Source organism: Peromyscus maniculatus, chromosome 1 (assembly GCF_049852395.1).
Source record: "Peromyscus maniculatus bairdii isolate BWxNUB_F1_BW_parent chromosome 1, HU_Pman_BW_mat_3.1, whole genome shotgun sequence".
Classification (NCBI taxonomy): Eukaryota; Metazoa; Chordata; class Mammalia; order Rodentia; family Cricetidae; genus Peromyscus; species Peromyscus maniculatus.
The window spans coordinates 20,815,420-20,833,650 of record NC_134852.1 but is presented as its reverse complement, the minus strand read 5'-3'; the positions used below and the strand labels follow the sequence as shown (position 1 = coordinate 20,833,650).

The window sequence follows — 18,231 nt, the reverse complement described above, 5'->3', positions numbered from 1 at the left end:
AAAACTGAGGCAAAGGATTACCCTGTCTGTCCTTTGTTGATCTACATTCGTTGGTCCAGTGTTTTCCCTTACCATACCTTCTGCATACTCCAGAAGGAAGGGGCATTCTGTTGCCATTGTTCCTTGAAGAAACATTGCTTCTAGGAATGACCTGTTTACAGTCCCTTTTAAAATGTCCTTGCTTTCCACACCCAAAACATCTAACACTCCTCAAACCTTTTGAAATTACTTCTCCTACCCATGTATCATCATGCTCATCAACCTCAACATTAATTGTTTCTCTAATCCAATCTTCCAAAGGTGCAGATCTTGCCTTTAACGGCCTGATTATTCTTTTACATGCTGCATTCGCATTCTCAAATGCCAAAGCTTCAATTATTGCCTTACTAGCTTCTGATCCTGAGACCATTCTGTTTACTGCTGAAGCCAGTCTTTCTAAAAAATCTGTGAAAGATTCTTTTGGGCCTTGCATAACCTTTGTGAATGACTCAGGTTTTTTTCCTGGTTCCTCAACTCTGTCCCATGCATTCAAGGCTGCCATTCGACATAAAATTAGGGTTTGAACATCATATAAACATTGTGTTTGTATTGAAGCATATTGGCCTTCTCCAATAAGCTGATCCTGACAAACTTGTATTCCTTTATCCCTCCATTGTGTTTCTACGTTTCTAGCTTCCTCCTTAAACCACGTTAGAAACTGAAGTCTCTGGCTGGGTTCCAGAACAGCTTGTGCAAGGTCCCGCCAGTCTTGTGGTATAATCCTATTATATGTTGACCAAGAGTTTAACATTTGCTTTACATATGGGGAATGCATGCCATAAGATACTATTGCCTCCTTAAACCTTTTAAAATCCATCAGTTCAATTGGAGCCCAGATATTTTGTGTAGCCATTTGATCAGGCATCTGCTGTACGGTTACAGGATAAATTAAGGGTGACTGTGTGAAAACAGGCTTTCTTTCTGTAACCTTATGATCCAAACTTGAACCAACTTCACTGTTAATTTCTCCTGTCTGAATTTTTACAGGTTTAACAGGTTTTTCTAAAGCTGTTATCCTGGCACTTAAATCGACTATCTTTTTAAATAGTAAAATGAGAATAAGCATGGTGATAAACTGCATAATTCCCATAATACTAATCTTTTCATATAGTTGTTCCATTGTCAGACTGCCTAAAATTTCAAACAAAACCCAATTTTCTTCCAATGTACACAGGAAACCCATTTTTTTAAATGTGGAAAAAATTTGTCTTTTAAATAGTTTTCTTTATGACTTACCAAATCTGCGTAGAACAGTAGAAACCCGAGCGAATTTCAAAAGAGCCACCTAGTGTTCTAGGTGTGAATCCAGAGAGAGAGAGAGAGAGAGAGAGACAGAGACAGAGACAGAGACAGAGACAGAGACAGAGAGACAGAGAGAAAGCAAAAGCGAAAGCGAAAGTGAAAGTGAAAGTGAAAGCGAAGGGGTAGCCGGCTAAAGCTTAAAGCCAGCCACTTGTTCCCTCTTGAGCCGAGTCAAGGCTTGGCTTTACAGGCAGGGGCCCTGTTTAGCAGGGCAGGCCTGAGCTGTTTGTAGCACTGGCTTTAAGCAAGCAGCTCACAGTCCAGCCTGAGCCCAAGCAGACCTGGGCCGGGGCTAGGGAGCCGGCTGCTCCGGCTATGGAGCCGGCCCCAAGCAGTTTTTAATGGATTCTTGTCACGTTGGGCGCCAGATGTAGATGTAACCAATCGTCTTATTAAAATAAGAAACATAGAGCCAATGTAAAAGAAAGCCGAGAGGTCAGAGCTCAGAGATAAAATCTTACCTCCTGCAGTGCTCCTAACTTCCCCGAGAGAGAGCTACTTCCTGTTTGTCCGTGTTTAAATATTCTTTCTGTTCTGCCTTCTCATTGGTTGTAAACCCAACCACATGACTGCCTCATCACTGCCTGTAAGTACAGCCCTCCAGGTCTTAAAGGCATATGTCTCCAATACTGGCTGTATCCCTGAACACACAGAAATCTACCTAGCTCTTCTAACCACCACGCTCTTGCTATGGCTCTAATAGCTCTGACCCCAGGGCAACTTTATTTATTAACATAAAATTAAAATCACATTTCAGTACAAATAAAATATCACCATAGTTCTTTCCATCTTCATCCTCATCTCTGTTCTTCTAAATCCATTCTCCCCAGGCTGTGAGGGAACCAGTATATATAAACAAACTGACAAAGCAGTTGATGCTTGAAGTTTTCAGGGTCACAGAGAGAGGTGAAAAGGACCCACACATAAAGTAATAAATGTCAGCCTCTAATTACAACCCAAAAGGGGAATGACTAAAAGGGAGGTCTCTGGTAGGGTCAACTAAAGGCTAAAATCAATTAGGGAATCCAGGAATAGCACCTGGTTGAGGAGGAAGTAAAACTTAATTTGCAAAAGAAAGGAGCTTGGCACTTATCACCTATCTGGCCTTGACAGCAGTCTCCTTGGGTCTGTGGGAAGTAACTGCCTTAACTCAGCAACTATCAAGTGGCTAAAACACCATCCCAGGAATGTGAGCAGTAAATCTCTTAAATTAGGGTCTTGTGTAAATAACCCAGAGTGAAGGTAAAGAGTTGAGGATTTAATTGCTAGTGGTTATTTTCTCTATCTGTGGGTGAAATGAGCTAATGTTTATTTTTCTGCAATTGTCCTTGGAAAAAGGTATCTTTGCTGAAATACTTTTGTCTGGAGAATGACCTGGGCCAGATTTGTTAATGAAAAATAAACACAGCTGGGGACAGTTATCCAATTACCCCAAATGTATAGAGAAAGTTGTGACTGAGATGCAATCGTGAGATTACATGTACACATAACATGGAAATGCATGCTAAATGGGGAGAATCATAGGTGTTATTGCACAAGAAGTTTACAACAAGAGACAGCCAGTTCATTCAAAAGGCAGCAATTGCATGATGCCTTGAGAAATGGTTTCTTCTGACACAACCCTTAGTTCTGATAGGTTAACCTTCTGAAATCTAGTTGTCACTGTTGAATACTCTCATGGACTTTTGCTACCAGCAGCTGTCAATAGAACACAAAGGGGTGAATTCTGGTGCTTCACAGACCTACACCTGACTTACATTTTTCTTCACTGAGAGTCCTCGGTTCTTGAGATTATGGTGCCCATACTCTGTGAATTTTTCCATCCTCAATGAAATCCTGAAAATGCTCAAATCAAGTTCCTCTAGTTTGAGGCAAGTTATCCAAACTCTCATGGTACCTAAAGCTTCTCGTCACATGTTTTAATTTTTTTGATGGAAATAAATATATAGCTTAAAACTTCTGGAGCTGAAACTCACATGAAATACAGTTAAGCTCATTGAGTTTAGATACAATCAGAATGCTGAACAGTGTCCTACACCAAGTTCCAAACTTTTTAGCATCACAGAAGGAGGTTCTGTACCCACTAAGCAGTAATCATCCACCTTCTTTTTCCCCCAGATCCTGACAGCCACAAACCTTTCTTTTGTTATAAATTTGACAGTTGTAGATGTTCCCCATCAGCAGAATCATACACCATGTGACAGTTTGTGCCTGGCTTCTTTTATTCATACTAATGCTTTGGAGAGTTACCCACATTTTTCCATCTCTCTATGATCAAATAATATTCTACTGTGTGGGTAAACTACACGTTGCTTATCAATTAACATGTATGTCTTGAAAGTGCATATCTGTTGTGTGGAACTAGTCTAATTTTCAAAATCCAAACCATCCATGCATAATTAACCTGTTTTCTATGACATAAACGTCTCTTGTATTTGGATTTAGAAATCTATTTCTTTCACTGGGTTAAGAAAACTACTACAGCCTCACTGAATACATTGTCGATGCTGCTAGACTTTCTGTACTCATCTTTCTGCACTGTGGGTTCCTGGGGTTTTGTCTTTGAACATATTTAAGTTCTTGTACTTGAGTCATGCTTATCTCATTATTCTCTCCCTTCTCCTCTGTTTGTATGTATGTATGTATGTATGTATGTATGTATACATGCACACACAGAGGGGTGTGTGTGTGTGTGTGTGTGTGTGTGTGTGTGTGTGTGTGTGTTTATATGCATTTGTGTTCATGGGGTGTGCACTTGGCTGTGCATGCAATCTTGAATGCCAGATATCATCTTTGAAAGTTTTCAACTATTACTCTCCATTTTATTTGTGGGGATGGAGGCAAGGTCTCTGACTGAACATGAAGATCATCATTATAGCTAGGCTGGATACCCAGCAAGCCACCAGGATCTGTTGCTTCTACTAACACCCTCAACCAGTTCAGAAGTTACAGATACAGATATAGAATAGTATAGATATGCCAGGCTGTAGGAATTCAATATGTTCTCAACTTGTCCTCTCTTTTATAATCCAAATTCCTTCATTTCCTTGCCCTTGTCCACTTCTGATGCTTACTGCTGTGCTTTTTATTGAACTGACTGACTCTTTTATTTGCAGTATTTCTATTTGCTTCTATTCTGGGCTCAATTTCTTTGTTTAGTTATAACTTTGTATTACTGGATGTTTCCTCTAAAGATTTGGCCATTTCATCCACATTGTTAACTTTCTCATCTAAACCCAAAATTGACTTCTTATTTCATCTATCAGTTTGAGTCCTCTGTATGATCACTGATCCTTCTTTTTTTTTATTTTGATCTTGTTTTGTTAATTTATTTTTAAATGACATATAAACATGATGATTGTACACACTTGTGGTATACCATCTGATGAGTCCATACATGCATACATCTTGTACCGTTTAAACCAATTCAAACATATCCATCTCTTCAGATATGTGGTGTTTCTCTATGATGAACAATTCTACAGGCTTTCTTGTTGCTTTTTTTGATACACAGTACACCCCTATCCCCTCTGTTCAGTAGTTCACCAGAGAATCTTCCTCTTAACAAATTGTTAGGATCCACTTTCCCTGTCCCCACTTCTTCCTAGTCTCACTTCCACTTTCTTTCAGCCAATTGGGTTTCTGTGCTTTAAAATTTCTCCCATGACTCACACATATAATATTTTATTCTACAACTTTCTTGTTATGTTTCTTACTATTTAAATAATTTTTTAATTTAAATACATTTGATTATATTCTGCCCCTCCCCCAACTTCTTCCAGATCCTCTCCCCCTCCCTATCCACTCAACTTTAAGTTCCTTCTCAAAATAATATATATATATATATATATATATATATATATATATATATATATATATAATGACTAAAATCAAGAAAACAAAATAAAACAGCACCCAAAAAGGAAAAGGAAAAACAAACAATAAACTTTAACCAAATAAAAGCATGCACACACATACACACAAAAAAAAAATTGTGGAGTCTATTATATGTTGGTCAACTACTCTGGAACATGCGGCCTGCCCTGGAGTAGTTGCTGTCTTTATCTTGTATTTTAGTCTTTATTATCTTTGGTTTCCAGAACTGAGTAAGGAGCTGAGAACTTTTGGAGGTATTATAACTACTTATTGCTTCCCGTCTGTTGTGTTTTATGCATGTATTGAGATAGATGTGTCTCAATTTCTCGCCCCTGTGTTTGTGCGTGTGTGCGTGCGTGCGTGCGTGCGTGCGTGCGTGCGTGCGTGTGTGTGTGTGCTATATGCATGCATGTTCATGGGGAGGGAGTGCACTTGAGTTTGCATGCATGTGTGAATGCCAGATTTCAACTTTGAATATTTCTTGTTATTGCTCTCCAATTTGTTTTTGAGGCAGGGTGTAGCTAGAGTTTTCCTGCCTTGCCCACAGTCAGGACAAGTCTTTGTCACCCACCAGTCCCACAGCCCCTCAGACCCAACCAAGTAAACACAGAGACTTATATTGTTTACAAACTGTATGGCCATGGCAGGCTTTTTGCTAACTGTTCTTTTATCTTAAATTAACCCATTTCTATAAATCTATACCTTGCCACATGGCTAGTGGCTTACCGGTGTCTTTACATGTTGCTTGTCCTGGTGGTGGCTGCAGTGTCTCCCTCCTCAGCCTTCCACTTCCCAGAATTCTCCTCTCTCCTTGTCCCACCTACTTTCTGCCTGGCAACCTACTTCCTGCCTGGTCACTGGCCATCAGTGTTTTATTTATATAGAGCAATATCCACAGCAGCAGGGTCTCTCACTGAACTTGAAACTCACCATTATAGCTAGGCTGACTGGACAGTAAGCCACTGGTATCTGTTGCTTCCATTCCCACACCCAAGCAGTACTGAGGTTGCAAGCATGTCCTGCAAGCCTGTTTTTTATGTGGGTACTGGTATCAAAACAGGTTCTCATACCTGCCCAACATACATTTTACCCACTGAGCCATCTAAACACCCTGCTTCTTCCTATTTCTATTTTCCCTTTTCCCCATCCTTTGGTTTGTTTGTTTCATTTTGCTTTAGTCTTCTTGATGACTTGTATCAATTTGTATTTGTATGTCCCACTGTTACTGAGGGGCACCATTGACTGCTGTGACTTTATAAATCACCCATTTTGCTGTACAGTGCTTTCCTCAGACAGTCCCTCCAGGAGGAAGGAAAGGCTCATAAGACTCTGAAGGTAAACAAAATGTCACATGTCCAGGAAAGTGAAAACTTGGGAGGTTTTTAAATGTCCTTTAACAGCTTTATCAAGGATTAAATAACTGCTAAGGAGAAGAATACATCCAGGAAACCTACTGAGAGGACATTCTTGAATCCATAACTTTAGTTATCAGTTGGGCAGGGAGAGTCCAGGGTTGCAGCTTCCATGAATTGTCATCACTATTAAGGTATGCTTTTCTGTGATGCAGCTGATTTAGGCGCAGGGGTGAATTCCTACTCTTGGAAGTAACCCCTTACCCATACTCCTCTTCATAATCACAATAAAAATTAACTTGGGCTCACTAAATTGGGCTTTGGTGCTATCATTTTGTGTGTGCGTGTATGTGTGTGTGATCTCAGAAAAAGTATCTCACACAGCAAATATGTGCTTTGACTTTCTTTTCCAGAAAACAACATATGCAGATAGATAAAACCATAGACATTTATTATCATAATACTCCTTAATGACAGAAAAATTGGTTTAGAGAAGCAGTTAATGGATCTGTAACATCTGTCTCTTCAGAACCACCCAGCTTATCTAAAACCTGAAGAAAGAGTAACATCTTAGAATGCATGTCTTGGTTCTCCACCCTCCCAATGTCAATGTCTCATTTACCTCCCCTGCTATTAAAAAGTCTTTTTGCCTCTTTTTCCAGGGGGGGGGCTCACACATGTGCAAGTGTGTGTGTGTGTGTGTGTGTGTGTTTGAGAAAGGGAGAGAGAGAGAATAAGGTAAGGAGGTAGGAGAATATTGATAAGGAGGTAGGGAGGTCCTGGGAAAAGTTCAGGAGGGGAAGTATGATTAAAATATATTGCATAAAAATTTAAAATATTGAATAAATAAAACCTGAATATGCATCATGCTTTTAATGATGACATAAAGTTGTGCTGTCCACTGTTTGAAAGACATTTAATTTTTATTGATCCCTGTCAATGTTCAGGAAGTTTGTTTTAATCAGAAATTTAATATGCAGATGATGGATGATCTCCAACCACTTAAAATTTGATACTTCATGCACACAAGAAAGTGGGGGATATTGATGCGTTCATAGGGAGACCCCCCACAATGTGTTTTAAATGATGATCAAGGCATGACGACAGAGGGGAAAGCAGATTTGGTTATATTTTATAGACTTTAAAATTGTGTATCTGTGTAGATGTGTGGGGAGACACAAGCAGCTGTGGAAGCGAGTTCCAGGGGAGGAGAACATAAGGAATGCTGATGTTTCTCTTGTCATGTGCTGCTTCAGTGTTTCAGTATCTATCTCATATTTATTTTGTGACTCAAAGCAAGTTTTAAAACTGAAAAACAGTCCACTGGTGGCACACACCTTTAATCCCAGCACTTGGGAGGCAGAGGCAGGCAGATCTCAGTGAGTTCTAGGCCAGCCTGGTCTACAAAGCAAGTTCCAGGACAGCCAGGAAACACTGTCTTGGAAAACAATGCATCCATAATAAAGTGGCTAATTAGTAATCATTCTTAATGTGACTGGATTTGGAATCACACATTTGGGCATGTCCCAAAAGATTTAACTGAGGAGCAAAAACTCACCTGAATGTGGGCAACAACAGCTCTTAAACTGAGGCCTTAGTCACTATAACAGGAAAAAAGGAGTCATCCAACTGAGTACAAGCCTCTATCAGTCTCTCTGTCTGTCTACCTCTCAGTCTCTCCTGAATGCAGACACAATGTGATCAGCTGACTCATGTTCTCACCACCGCACCTTCTATCCATACCATAATGGACTATGTTCCCTCAAACCACAGTAGCCCAAAGATACCCTTCCCTCCTTCATTGAGTTTTCTCTTCTTGGGTGTTTTGTCACAGCAACAACAAAAGTGACGCATGTGATTTTAATCATTAGAAAAAGGTGGAAATGGAAACCAGCATGTCAGATTTGCCAAAGACCCAGTATACTTGTCATTTTGTGACTGTGTTTGTGCTCCCAAGCCAAGCTGAGGATTTTTGACCACATAAGCCCACTGTACTCAACAGGAGACAAATTTACAGGAAATGTCTGCTGCCCCCTGATGAAGTCATAGTCAGGAGATCTAGAGCTCAGACTTCTCACCCACCAGCCTAATGCTTTGTTCCTTTCACAGCTAATAGGACATTGACCCATCATCTTACTTGTAAGGAGAACATTGCTTCCATTTTTTATCTTTGTTGTAATTGTCAGTCAATGAACACCAACTCCGATTCAAAATGTAGCCTTCCTTGGTGCATTCATAAATGTACTTTTTTCCAAATTGGAAAGGAAAGGTACACATTGGAGGATCTGCAGAGAAAGATGGATAAAGGATGCACTAAGAACACTGTCCTCAAATTAATCCCTGTGGAGAAAATAGTCAACTATTTTTTTCTATCTGCTTGATATATATATATATATATATATATATATATATATATATATATATATTACTGCTTTCTGAAATCTAAAACATTTTCTCCAGATTCTACACACTGCCTCTTGGGGCATGGTTATAAAATATATACCTTTATAGGACTCTCACCAAATGCTTTGCAGTATCTCCACCTTCCTTGGAAATAATAATCAAGGGAGCACCAATCATAGTCACTGTGGACAGAGATGCAGCTGTGGTAGGTTACCTCATTATAGATGAATGGAAAGGTACAGTTTGGCACAGGAAATTCTGGAGAAAAGAACAATTTCAGAATGTAAAAGATGCTTACAATGGAAAATGAGTTTGTTTTGTTTTGTTTCTTTGATTCCAGGGTCTCACTATGCTGACCTGGGCTGGCCTAGAATTTACTATATAGATCAGGCTGGCATTTAACTCAGAGATCCACCTGCCTCTGCCTCCTCAGTGTTGGAATTAAAAGGCATTCGCTATCATGGTTAGCAGGAATTGACTTTTAAATTTTTATATTTCATTTAATTTTTAAACCAGGTTTCACTCCTGTAACTCAGTCTGTCTTAGAATTCTGTAGCTAAGACTGGCCTCTCATTCATATCAGTCCTCCTGCCTCAGCTTCCTGAGTGCTGAGATTAAAACCTGAGCTACCATGCCCAGCTGGGACTTGATTTTAGAATGTTCATTTCAGTGAGGCACAGGCCTGCTCTCCCAAAACCCCTACATACACCTGCAGCTTGTTTGTCACTTGCTACCTTTCTGCTTGTGACAGAAAATATCAGCAAATCTCCAAGAAAATTAGAGATTTCCTCAATTGGAGGTCCATTAGCAGTGAGAGACTTCATCTCCAGAGCTTTCCCATCTCAGGAACCTTTCCCATCATGTTACCCTGACTTACCAAGGTAATCTCCAAAACAACTCTCCACTCTCTCTGCTGCCCTCCACAAGCATTTTCATCACTTAGCATTTTTCTTTGTTCTGTCTGCAGCAATAGCATATCTGTGTCTTCTCCCAATGTATTGTTCCATTCTGAAGGGCCCGTGCTCACTCTTAATCATAAACAGAACCATACAGCTGACCTATTGACATTCCCTTGTTCTTAAGATAAGACAAGGCTTTGATGTGGCTTATCTTTTTCTATTAAAAAAAAAAAACCTGAAGCTTGTCAGAATAATTCCTAACTGCATTCTAAATACATATACTCATACCCACAGATAAGTGTAGCTCCCAACCTTCATCAAATAAGCTTCTTCTAGCAACTAACAGAGACTATCACAGAAAACCACAACTAGTCAAAATACAAAGAACAACTGATCATAAGGTTCCCTTTCCCAGCGGATATATCTACAATACAACTCCTGCACAGAAGGCTCAGGGAACACTGTGGAAGAAGGGACAGAAAAATTGTAAGAGTCAGAAGACCAGGAAATTTACTGTGAGATGTGCCTCATAGAAATAGCAGGAAAGCTTCACCCATGTAACACAACAATATAGATGCCTAAACAAGACCTGAACAAGGACAGCATCAATAGGCATGCTAACACAGAAGGGGGAAATATCATTAAATCTCACCCCTGGTCAAAGAATTACAGGAAATGAAAGGATGCTGAGAGTGGGAGAATTAGTTTTCTCTCATAGAGGAGCCTCTAATACCAAGTGGTCAGCCCTGTAATCATATACATGCATGCATCACTGAATAGATTCAGCAAGTTGTGCATGCATATATATGGAGGCCAGGAATTTGAGGGAATGTGATGTAGAGGGAACATTGGAGGAGTTGGAGAATTGAAAGGGAATAGATGGAAATAATGCAATTATATTTTAATAAAATAAATAAATTTTAAACTGGTATTTGTAACAAGATGGTTTTATTAATTACATTAATGACCTTGATTTAACCACTCATAGTGTAAACCTATATCCAAGCATCAAATTTGACTCCATACATATGTAATTACTATTACACTGTAAAGGGAAATAAACAACTAAGTACAGAAACCCACATAATGCCTTATCTGAGTCCCAATGGATAAAGGAGTGCCTTCCTTGAGTGACAAGAATCTTGAGTTGGTCACTTAACTTCAATATTGTTTAGCTGATGTAGCCCAGGGAAGCTTCTTAGATCATAAGAATAAAACAAAAAATTTCCACAGCAGGAAAGTATGCATCTGCTACTCTTAAGAGGTGTAAGCTAACATTTAAGATGCTGCCAGATAGAGGTTGCCCCCTTACCTTCCATTGGGGGCCGTAAATAAGGAATCAAGTCTGAAAGACAAAAAATAATTTGTAAAGTGTAAGCCACTTTCTAAAGCACTGCATATACAGAATGACTACGAAATATACATCAGTGTCCTGCAACATCTCATCAAGTTGGGGTTGTATATCTACCTAGGGAAAGTCACATCAAGCTGTAGAAAGCCAGGAAGTTCCATCCACTTAGATGTGAGCTCTCACTCCTCTGATGTCTTCCTTGGAGTCAGTTAAAGTCATCCCACCATGTCCAATGCCATGCCAGTTCTGTCCACTCACTAAAAGTCTAAGTAATATTCTTCTTCCAACTTATTGTTAACAGAACATTTCAATGAGAATATGGTGTCAAAGTAAATGTTAGCCATATTTAAGGAGCCTGGGTCAAGGGGGGGATGAGAAAGTTTGTCAGATAAATTGAGATTATAATTGACCCCAAACAACCATAATATGAGTGGTACCACCCCCAAATGCAACCAACACCTGCTGGAAAATATGATTGAGAGAGTACTTACAAGATTTTTTTGTGTGTTTGAGTTTTTGTTTTGTTATTCTTTATTCTTTATAAATGTGTGTATGTGTATGTGTGTGTGTGTGTGTGTGTGTATTTGTGTGTCTGTTTGCAAGCCATGATATATATGTGGATGTCAGAGGACAACTTGCAGAAGTCATTTCCCTCCTTCTACTCTGTAATCTGAGAATCCACATCAGTTGGTGAATCTTAGGGTCAAGCTCTTATATCTAATGAGCTACCTCCATGCCTGATCTCCTGTAAGGTCATTTACACACCCTTTGTGTATATCTGTCATTCCTGTAGAGCATTTTATAATAGCTTTTTCATTTTCTGGAGCAACTTCCTAAGGATCCTTCCCTCATAACTTTCTGGCTTTACATATTTTATTTTCAGTTTTGTTAGGATTGACTTAAGCAACTTCCTTGATATTCTACTATGTTTCCACAAAGTTCTGAAGTGTTTTTATGAGATAAAATGAGTCATGATAAGAGTGCTTCAGAATTCAGGGGGAACATGGGAGGGTGCTGTGGGATGTCCTGTATGCCGTAAATATATGTTGCTATGACTGATTGATAAATAAAATGCTGATTGGCCAGTAGCCAGGCAGGAAGAATAGTGTAGGCGAGACAAGGAGGAGAATTCTGGGAAGTGGAAGGCTGAAGCAGGGAGACACTGTCAGACAATGTGATGAGAAGCAACATGTTAAGATACCAGTAAGCCACAAGCCATGTGGCAACTTATAGATTAATAGAAATGGGTTAATTTAAGGATAAGAACAGTTAGCGAGAAGCCTGAGCCATTAGGCCAAACAGTTTAAATAATATAAGCGTCTGTGTGTTTATTTTATAAGTGGGTTGCAGGGCTGCAGGGGCTTGGCAGGACCTGGAGAGAAAGTCTGCAGCTACAAGAGTATGGTGGTATTTTATTTATACTGAAATGTGATTTTCATTGTATGTTAATAAATAAAGTTGCCCGGGGGTCAGAGCTATTAGAGCCATAGCAAGAGCGTGGTGGTGGTGGTGCACGCCTTTAATCCCAGCACTTGGTAGAAGAGATCTTTGTGTGTTCAGGGATACAGCCAGCATTGGAGACATACGCCTTTAAGACCTGGAAGGCGGTACTTACAGGCAGTGACGCTGTAGTCATGTGTTTGGGTTTACAACCAATGAAAAGGCAGAACAGAAAGACTATTTAAAGACAGACACACAGGAAGTAGCTCTCTTTCGGGGAAGCTAGGAGCACTGCAGGAGGTAAGATTTTAGCTCTGAGCTCTGACCTCTCGGCTTTCTCTTCTACATTGGTTGTGTGTTTCTTATTTTAATAAGATGGTTGGTTACATCGACACAAGAGGGAAATAAAGCCCTGCCAGCAAGTGATCTTATTCCCTTCTCCAAAGCAAGTGACTCAGTACGCTTTCCTCAATCCTTACTTGCTCTAGACTGTCCCCCTACAATACATGCCCCCCTTTTTCTACCTATCTGCTTTCATTCCTTACTCAAAGACAGCTACTCTGTGTAGCTAGAGTTTTCCTGCCTGGCCCATAGTCAGGACAAATCTCTCTCACAGCTGCTCAGACCCAACCAAGTAAACACAGAGACTTATATTGCTTACAAACTGTATGGCCATGGCAAGCTTCTTGCTAACTGTTCTTATATCTTAAATTAACCCATTTCTATAAATCTATACCTTGCCACATGGCTCATGGCTTACCGGTATCTTCACATGCGGCTTGTCATTGTGGTGGTGGCAGTGTTTCTGACTCAGCCTTCCACTTCCCAGAATTCTTCTCCTCCTTGTCCCACCTATACTTCCTCCTGCCTGACTACTGGCCAATCAGTATTTTATTTACTAACCAATCAGAGCAACACATTTGCCATACAGAACATCTCACAGCAACTCTCCTTGTCATAGACAAGATTTACTAAGATATCATGTTATAGCATTGGCCTCCTTTCTGACTGCATTCCAACTTGCATGATTCTTGCTTTCTTTATATCTCTGGTGACAACAAGAGCCCAAATCCTTTCTAAGAGAAGAGGATATGTCTCAGTTGGTTGAGTGCTTGCATAACATGCACAAAGCCCTGAGTTTGATCCCAACAACATATAAACTGACTAGGGATGGTGGTACTTGCACATAATCTCAGCTCTCAAAAGGTAAAAACTGGGAAATCAGGAGCTTAAGGCTATCTTCATCTACATGGTGAACATGAGATCTATTTAGACTACATGAGACTCTTTCAAAACATACTACTGAAACAACAAAGTGTTCTAATTCTCTCTTCGTTAGACCCAGAGTACCCCACACTCTGTATATTTCAAGCTGTCATGCACAAAAAGCACAGCTTTCTCTAGGGCCCTGCATTCCTGTGGACACAGCTGCAGGATGATGGCTGTGCTAAAGGACTCCTCTACCCTTCCTGATTAACTCACAACCACACACAAGAGGAGACCCCTTGTTCTGCATTGAAATTACTTGTCTCCTGAGGATGCCATTCATATGGTTCAAATTCCATATAAGTGACTTATAAAATGAATCAACATGAAATTTCTCCCCACCAAACCTGACCTCAGTCACCCTGACATCTGCCCCACAGGCAACCCATGTCATGTGTGTTTGAAACGTATGGACACTGTCAGTCAACAACCAGATAGGAAGGCATTAACAGACTACTCTCATGCAAAGAATAACTGAGTCCATACACTATTTTAGACCTTGCTTCCTTAACAAGAGGTTTTGCAGAAATTTCAAAAAAAAAAAAAACTCAAAATAGTTCCCCTCTTTCATGAAGATATTATTTATTACTATACAGATGCTGAAACTAGGGCTCCCTTACAGGTAAAGTCACCTGTTCTGTGCTCACTCAACCAAGGAGGGGAAGAACAAGCAACAGTCCAATCCACAGCTCTCCACCCTCTCCTTGCTGTACTGAAAAGATGTCATGGAGAGTTGATCTCCAGCCTTTCTCAATGCTCATTTGCCTTGGACTCTCCTGCTCCAACCCTCTCCCCCTCTTTTCCACCTCACCTGCATTCAGTCCATACATACAGACAGCTAGCGACACCCAGCCCACAAGATGTCTCATCACTGCCTGCAGATGGCACACCCAGGAGCAAACCTTGCTCTGACGTTATACTCTCTCTTTCTGCTCCTCCTACTCGGTCTGCTCACACACTTCCTCCACAGTGAATTCCCTTTGTCCTAAATGACTTAGAGTGATTCAACATCTGTCTTAGAGTGATCCATGGTGTCTTTCTGAAAGTGTTGTTTGCCCTGTAAGGGATCTTTTGGCTTTTTCAACAAGACAGCCAATCTTTGAATATCTTACAACTTTGTAAGATATAGTCTGCGTCTTCTCCTGATTTTTAGAGATGAAACCTGGAGAGATATTAGTATTTATTCAACACAGCACCATGCAGGTGCATTTGGGATCACATCCAACTGTGTCTGATTTCAAAAGCAATAATTAACCAAGAATTTGTCCTTGGGAATAAGGAAGGGAGGAAGGAGGAGAGAGAGGAAGAGAGGGAAGAAGGGAAAATATGAGAATGGAGAGAGGAGGGTTAACAGTGAGGGTGATATTTAGAAAATAGAACACCAAACCAGAAGTAGATATCTCCCTTGCAAATGGCTTAGTGTACTTCAAGATAATCCAAAATAAAGAACAAATGGTCTTAGAGGCCAGGCATTATGGCCATGTTAGTAAAAGCAGGGTTAACAGTCATCATTCACCAAATGCCTATGAAGAGATCAGGGAAAAGATGAGCATCAAAAACATAGGCTTTTATACTTTTGATAAACTAGGATAATGGCCATAAAAACCCTCCAGTGTTGCCATGGATGATGAATATCTTCATCAGATGCAAGAAAGAAACACACAGGCTAGCAGTGCTTCTTGAATACACCCATAGAAGTCTCATCACAGTGGCACCATATGGGATCCTGTACTTGGTTCCACTAGGAAACGTAGGGCCAAAGATTTAGAGACTGGGGGCCAAAGTGTCCAAGTCATTCATTAAGATTAAGTGTCTCCACAAAACCAAACTAGTAGGAACTCATGAACATTAGACCAACATCTGTGGAGTCTCCATGGGACTGGACTAGGCCCACTGCATAAGTGAAACAGTTATGTAGCTTGATCTGTTTAAAGGACCCCCTGGCAGTAGGATCAGGATCATCCCTGGTGCATGAGCTGGCTTTTTGGAGCCTACTACCTATGGTGGGACACTTTTCACAGCCTTGATGCAGGGGGAGGAGCTTGGACCTGCCTCACCTGAATGTTCCAGGCTCTTTGGACTCCCCATGCGAGACCTTGCATTGTTAGAGGAGAGAATTGGGGGGGGGTTGGGGGGAGGTGAGCAGCGTGGAAAGAGAAAGGAGAGGGGGATCTGTGATTGGTATGTAAAATGAATAAAAAAAATCCTTAATAAAAGAAGATTAAGTATCTCATGAAGAAGTGGAAAATCATGGGTTTCATTCAAGCATCCTGAGCAGATCTATCTGACTCATCCCCACTCCAGAATCTAGGAGAACTTGCAGGTTAAGTGTCTTCACAGGATGCCTGATCTTCTCACAGCCATTGGAAAAGCCATCTCTCCATTGGAAATAATTGATTTAATGCCAGTTACAACTTAGTTCACATGTGTGGAAAATAAGGGACCCCAGCTCAAAAGACAAAAGCTATTTTGGGAGACTAATTTGAGAGAAAAAATGATTACTGTTTTTAGTTAATTTGTGTTCATTATTTCCCATTATAACCCTGTCTCCAATTAGAACTATCACAATCCAATTTACATGCATCTCCAGGAATGAAAAGTTCTGGTCCATATCCCTTATTCATAGAGTATGGCAAGTGGCTGAAAGTTAGCGCACCCTTGAATTGATTTAGCTGCCTTTTCCCTGCTTTGTTGAACATTCTTCAAATCCTCTTTACTGTGGTCCTAACTTTTCCCAAAGACAATGGGCAGATATGTTCCTGAATGCTAATGGAGTTATGTAAATGCTGATAAATATGTACATAGTGAGTGAGGAATGGTCAAAAGATTCACTTTGTTTTACCTGCTAAAGGACATTGTGATCAGAGGCCAGAACATCTCACCCTCTGGAAAGACTGCAAGGGACATCAGAAAGAACCCATTATTCCTTTCTATCTCACCTGAATAGTTATAATGTCCTAAGGTTATTGTCACTTGTGCTAAAGAGAAAGCTTTCCAATTTTCTCAGAACCAAGGCTGGTATCTAGCCAACAACATTAGGTGGCTTGGGGCAAGTTTGAAAGGAAAATTTTACCCAAGATCAAAAACCTACAAAAAGGCAGAGGTGGACTTAGATCTTACAGCTTCTATGTGAATACCCAATTGATTTGCAGGCCAGTGAAAATTATCAGTGATTCTGATACAGAATGAATCAATAGGGACTCCATTTTTATGAGGAACGCAAAAAAACAAAGAGATACAGCAAGGAGTTCACACTTTTAGAGTCTTCTATAGGACCTGTAGAACCTTGAGAATATACACCCATTAATATCAGATAGACTAAAGCTCAAATAATGAATCTCCATTCGTTAGTTGGGGTCATGGATAAAGGACTTTTTATCTGTGGCAGGGGTTGTTTCATATCTGTGCTTCAAAGTCACATGGCATAAGAATATTAAGTTCTCAAACATCATGAATATTTGTGAATTTAAGAGTAGGGCAATTGGAGGCAGAGGAAAGTGGATCTCTGTGAGGTCAGGGCCACCCTCATCTACAAAGTGAGTTCCAGGTCAGCTAGGGCTACACAGAGAAACTCTGTTGCAAAAAAAAAAATAATAATAATAACAAAAGGAGTATGTGAGATGTATGAGTCTATTATATTAGTCTGCTAAAACTGCCAATACAAAACACCACAGACGGACAAATTATGCCTTCACTCATTCAAACCAATGAACTCCCTGTCATTCCTCAAACATCTAGACAGAGTAGTCTTTAAAAGCATATGCATTTCAACACTGTTCCTATTCCTCAAAGTTATCAGGCCAGACTCATTCACTCCTTTTCTTCAGATCCCAGAGAACCCATGTGCTGTCATTTGATAGTGAAATGTCAACCATAGATTCACATGTTTGAACTTTATCAGCAGCAGGGGGCACTATTTTGGAAGGTGACACCTCCTTGAAGAAGGTGAGTCTCCAAGGGTGAGCCTTGAATGTTTATATCATGGCCCTACTTCCTATCTTCTCTCTTCTTCCCAACTTCAGGCTAAATGTGATCAACAAACTCATGTTCCTCCCATCATGCCTTTCCTGGCATGATGGATGGTGTCACCTCAAATTGTAAACCAGAAAAAAAGTCTCTCAAGTTGCTTCTTGTGAAGCATTTGGTCATGAAAGGACATGTAGCAATAGCAGATACATAGCCTGAACTGGCCATCTCCTGTGACCAGATTGATCCTACCCCAATTGTCATCAGAGAAGTGTCATCCAGCAACTGATGGAAACAGACTCAGACCCACAGCCAAACATTAGGAGGAGTTCGGGGG

The 18,231-nt window shown here is 40.3% G+C and overlaps 2 protein-coding genes across 3 annotated transcripts in view; one reads left to right on the top strand and one right to left on the bottom strand.

Moving 5' to 3' along the window:
- The window catches only part of LOC143273128 (3-beta-hydroxysteroid sulfotransferase-like), a 291,023-nt gene that overhangs the window by 204,199 nt on the left and 68,593 nt on the right, over positions 1–18,231 (top strand). The gene's annotated exons all lie outside the window — the stretch shown is intronic.
- LOC121825719 (binder of sperm protein homolog 2-like) lies at positions 7,000–14,852 on the bottom strand. Of its 2 annotated transcripts, XM_076565149.1 has the most exons (6): positions 14,740–14,852; positions 11,184–11,216; positions 9,090–9,230; positions 8,707–8,854; positions 8,128–8,170; positions 7,000–7,120 (listed from the first exon to the last, which is right to left on the bottom strand). In XM_076565149.1, the coding sequence occupies exons 1-5, from the start codon at positions 14,795–14,797 to the stop codon at positions 8,164–8,166; spliced, it is 387 nt and encodes a 128-aa protein (XP_076421264.1). In that variant the 5' UTR covers positions 14,798–14,852; the 3' UTR covers positions 7,000–7,120; positions 8,128–8,163. The 2 variants fall into 2 exon arrangements, 1 of the variants encoding a protein (XP_076421264.1); XR_013049349.1 differs by lacking the exon at positions 7,000–7,120 and having other exon boundaries at positions 7,675–8,170; positions 9,073–9,230.

Excerpts from the sequence above, each read along its gene's own strand:
- LOC121825719 (XM_076565149.1), bottom strand. The coding sequence starts at position 14,797 with ATGAGACATCTTGTGGGCTGGGTGTCGCTAGCTGTCTGTATGTATGGA. Across the intron at positions 9,231-11,183 it reads TTTACGGCCCCCAATGGAAG|AATTTCCTGTGCCAAACTGT; the intron begins GTAAGGGGGCAA and ends TCTTTTCTCCAG. Across the intron at positions 8,855-9,089 it reads GAGATACTGCAAAGCATTTG|ATCCTCCAATGTGTACCTTT; the intron begins GTGAGAGTCCTA and ends CTTTCTCTGCAG.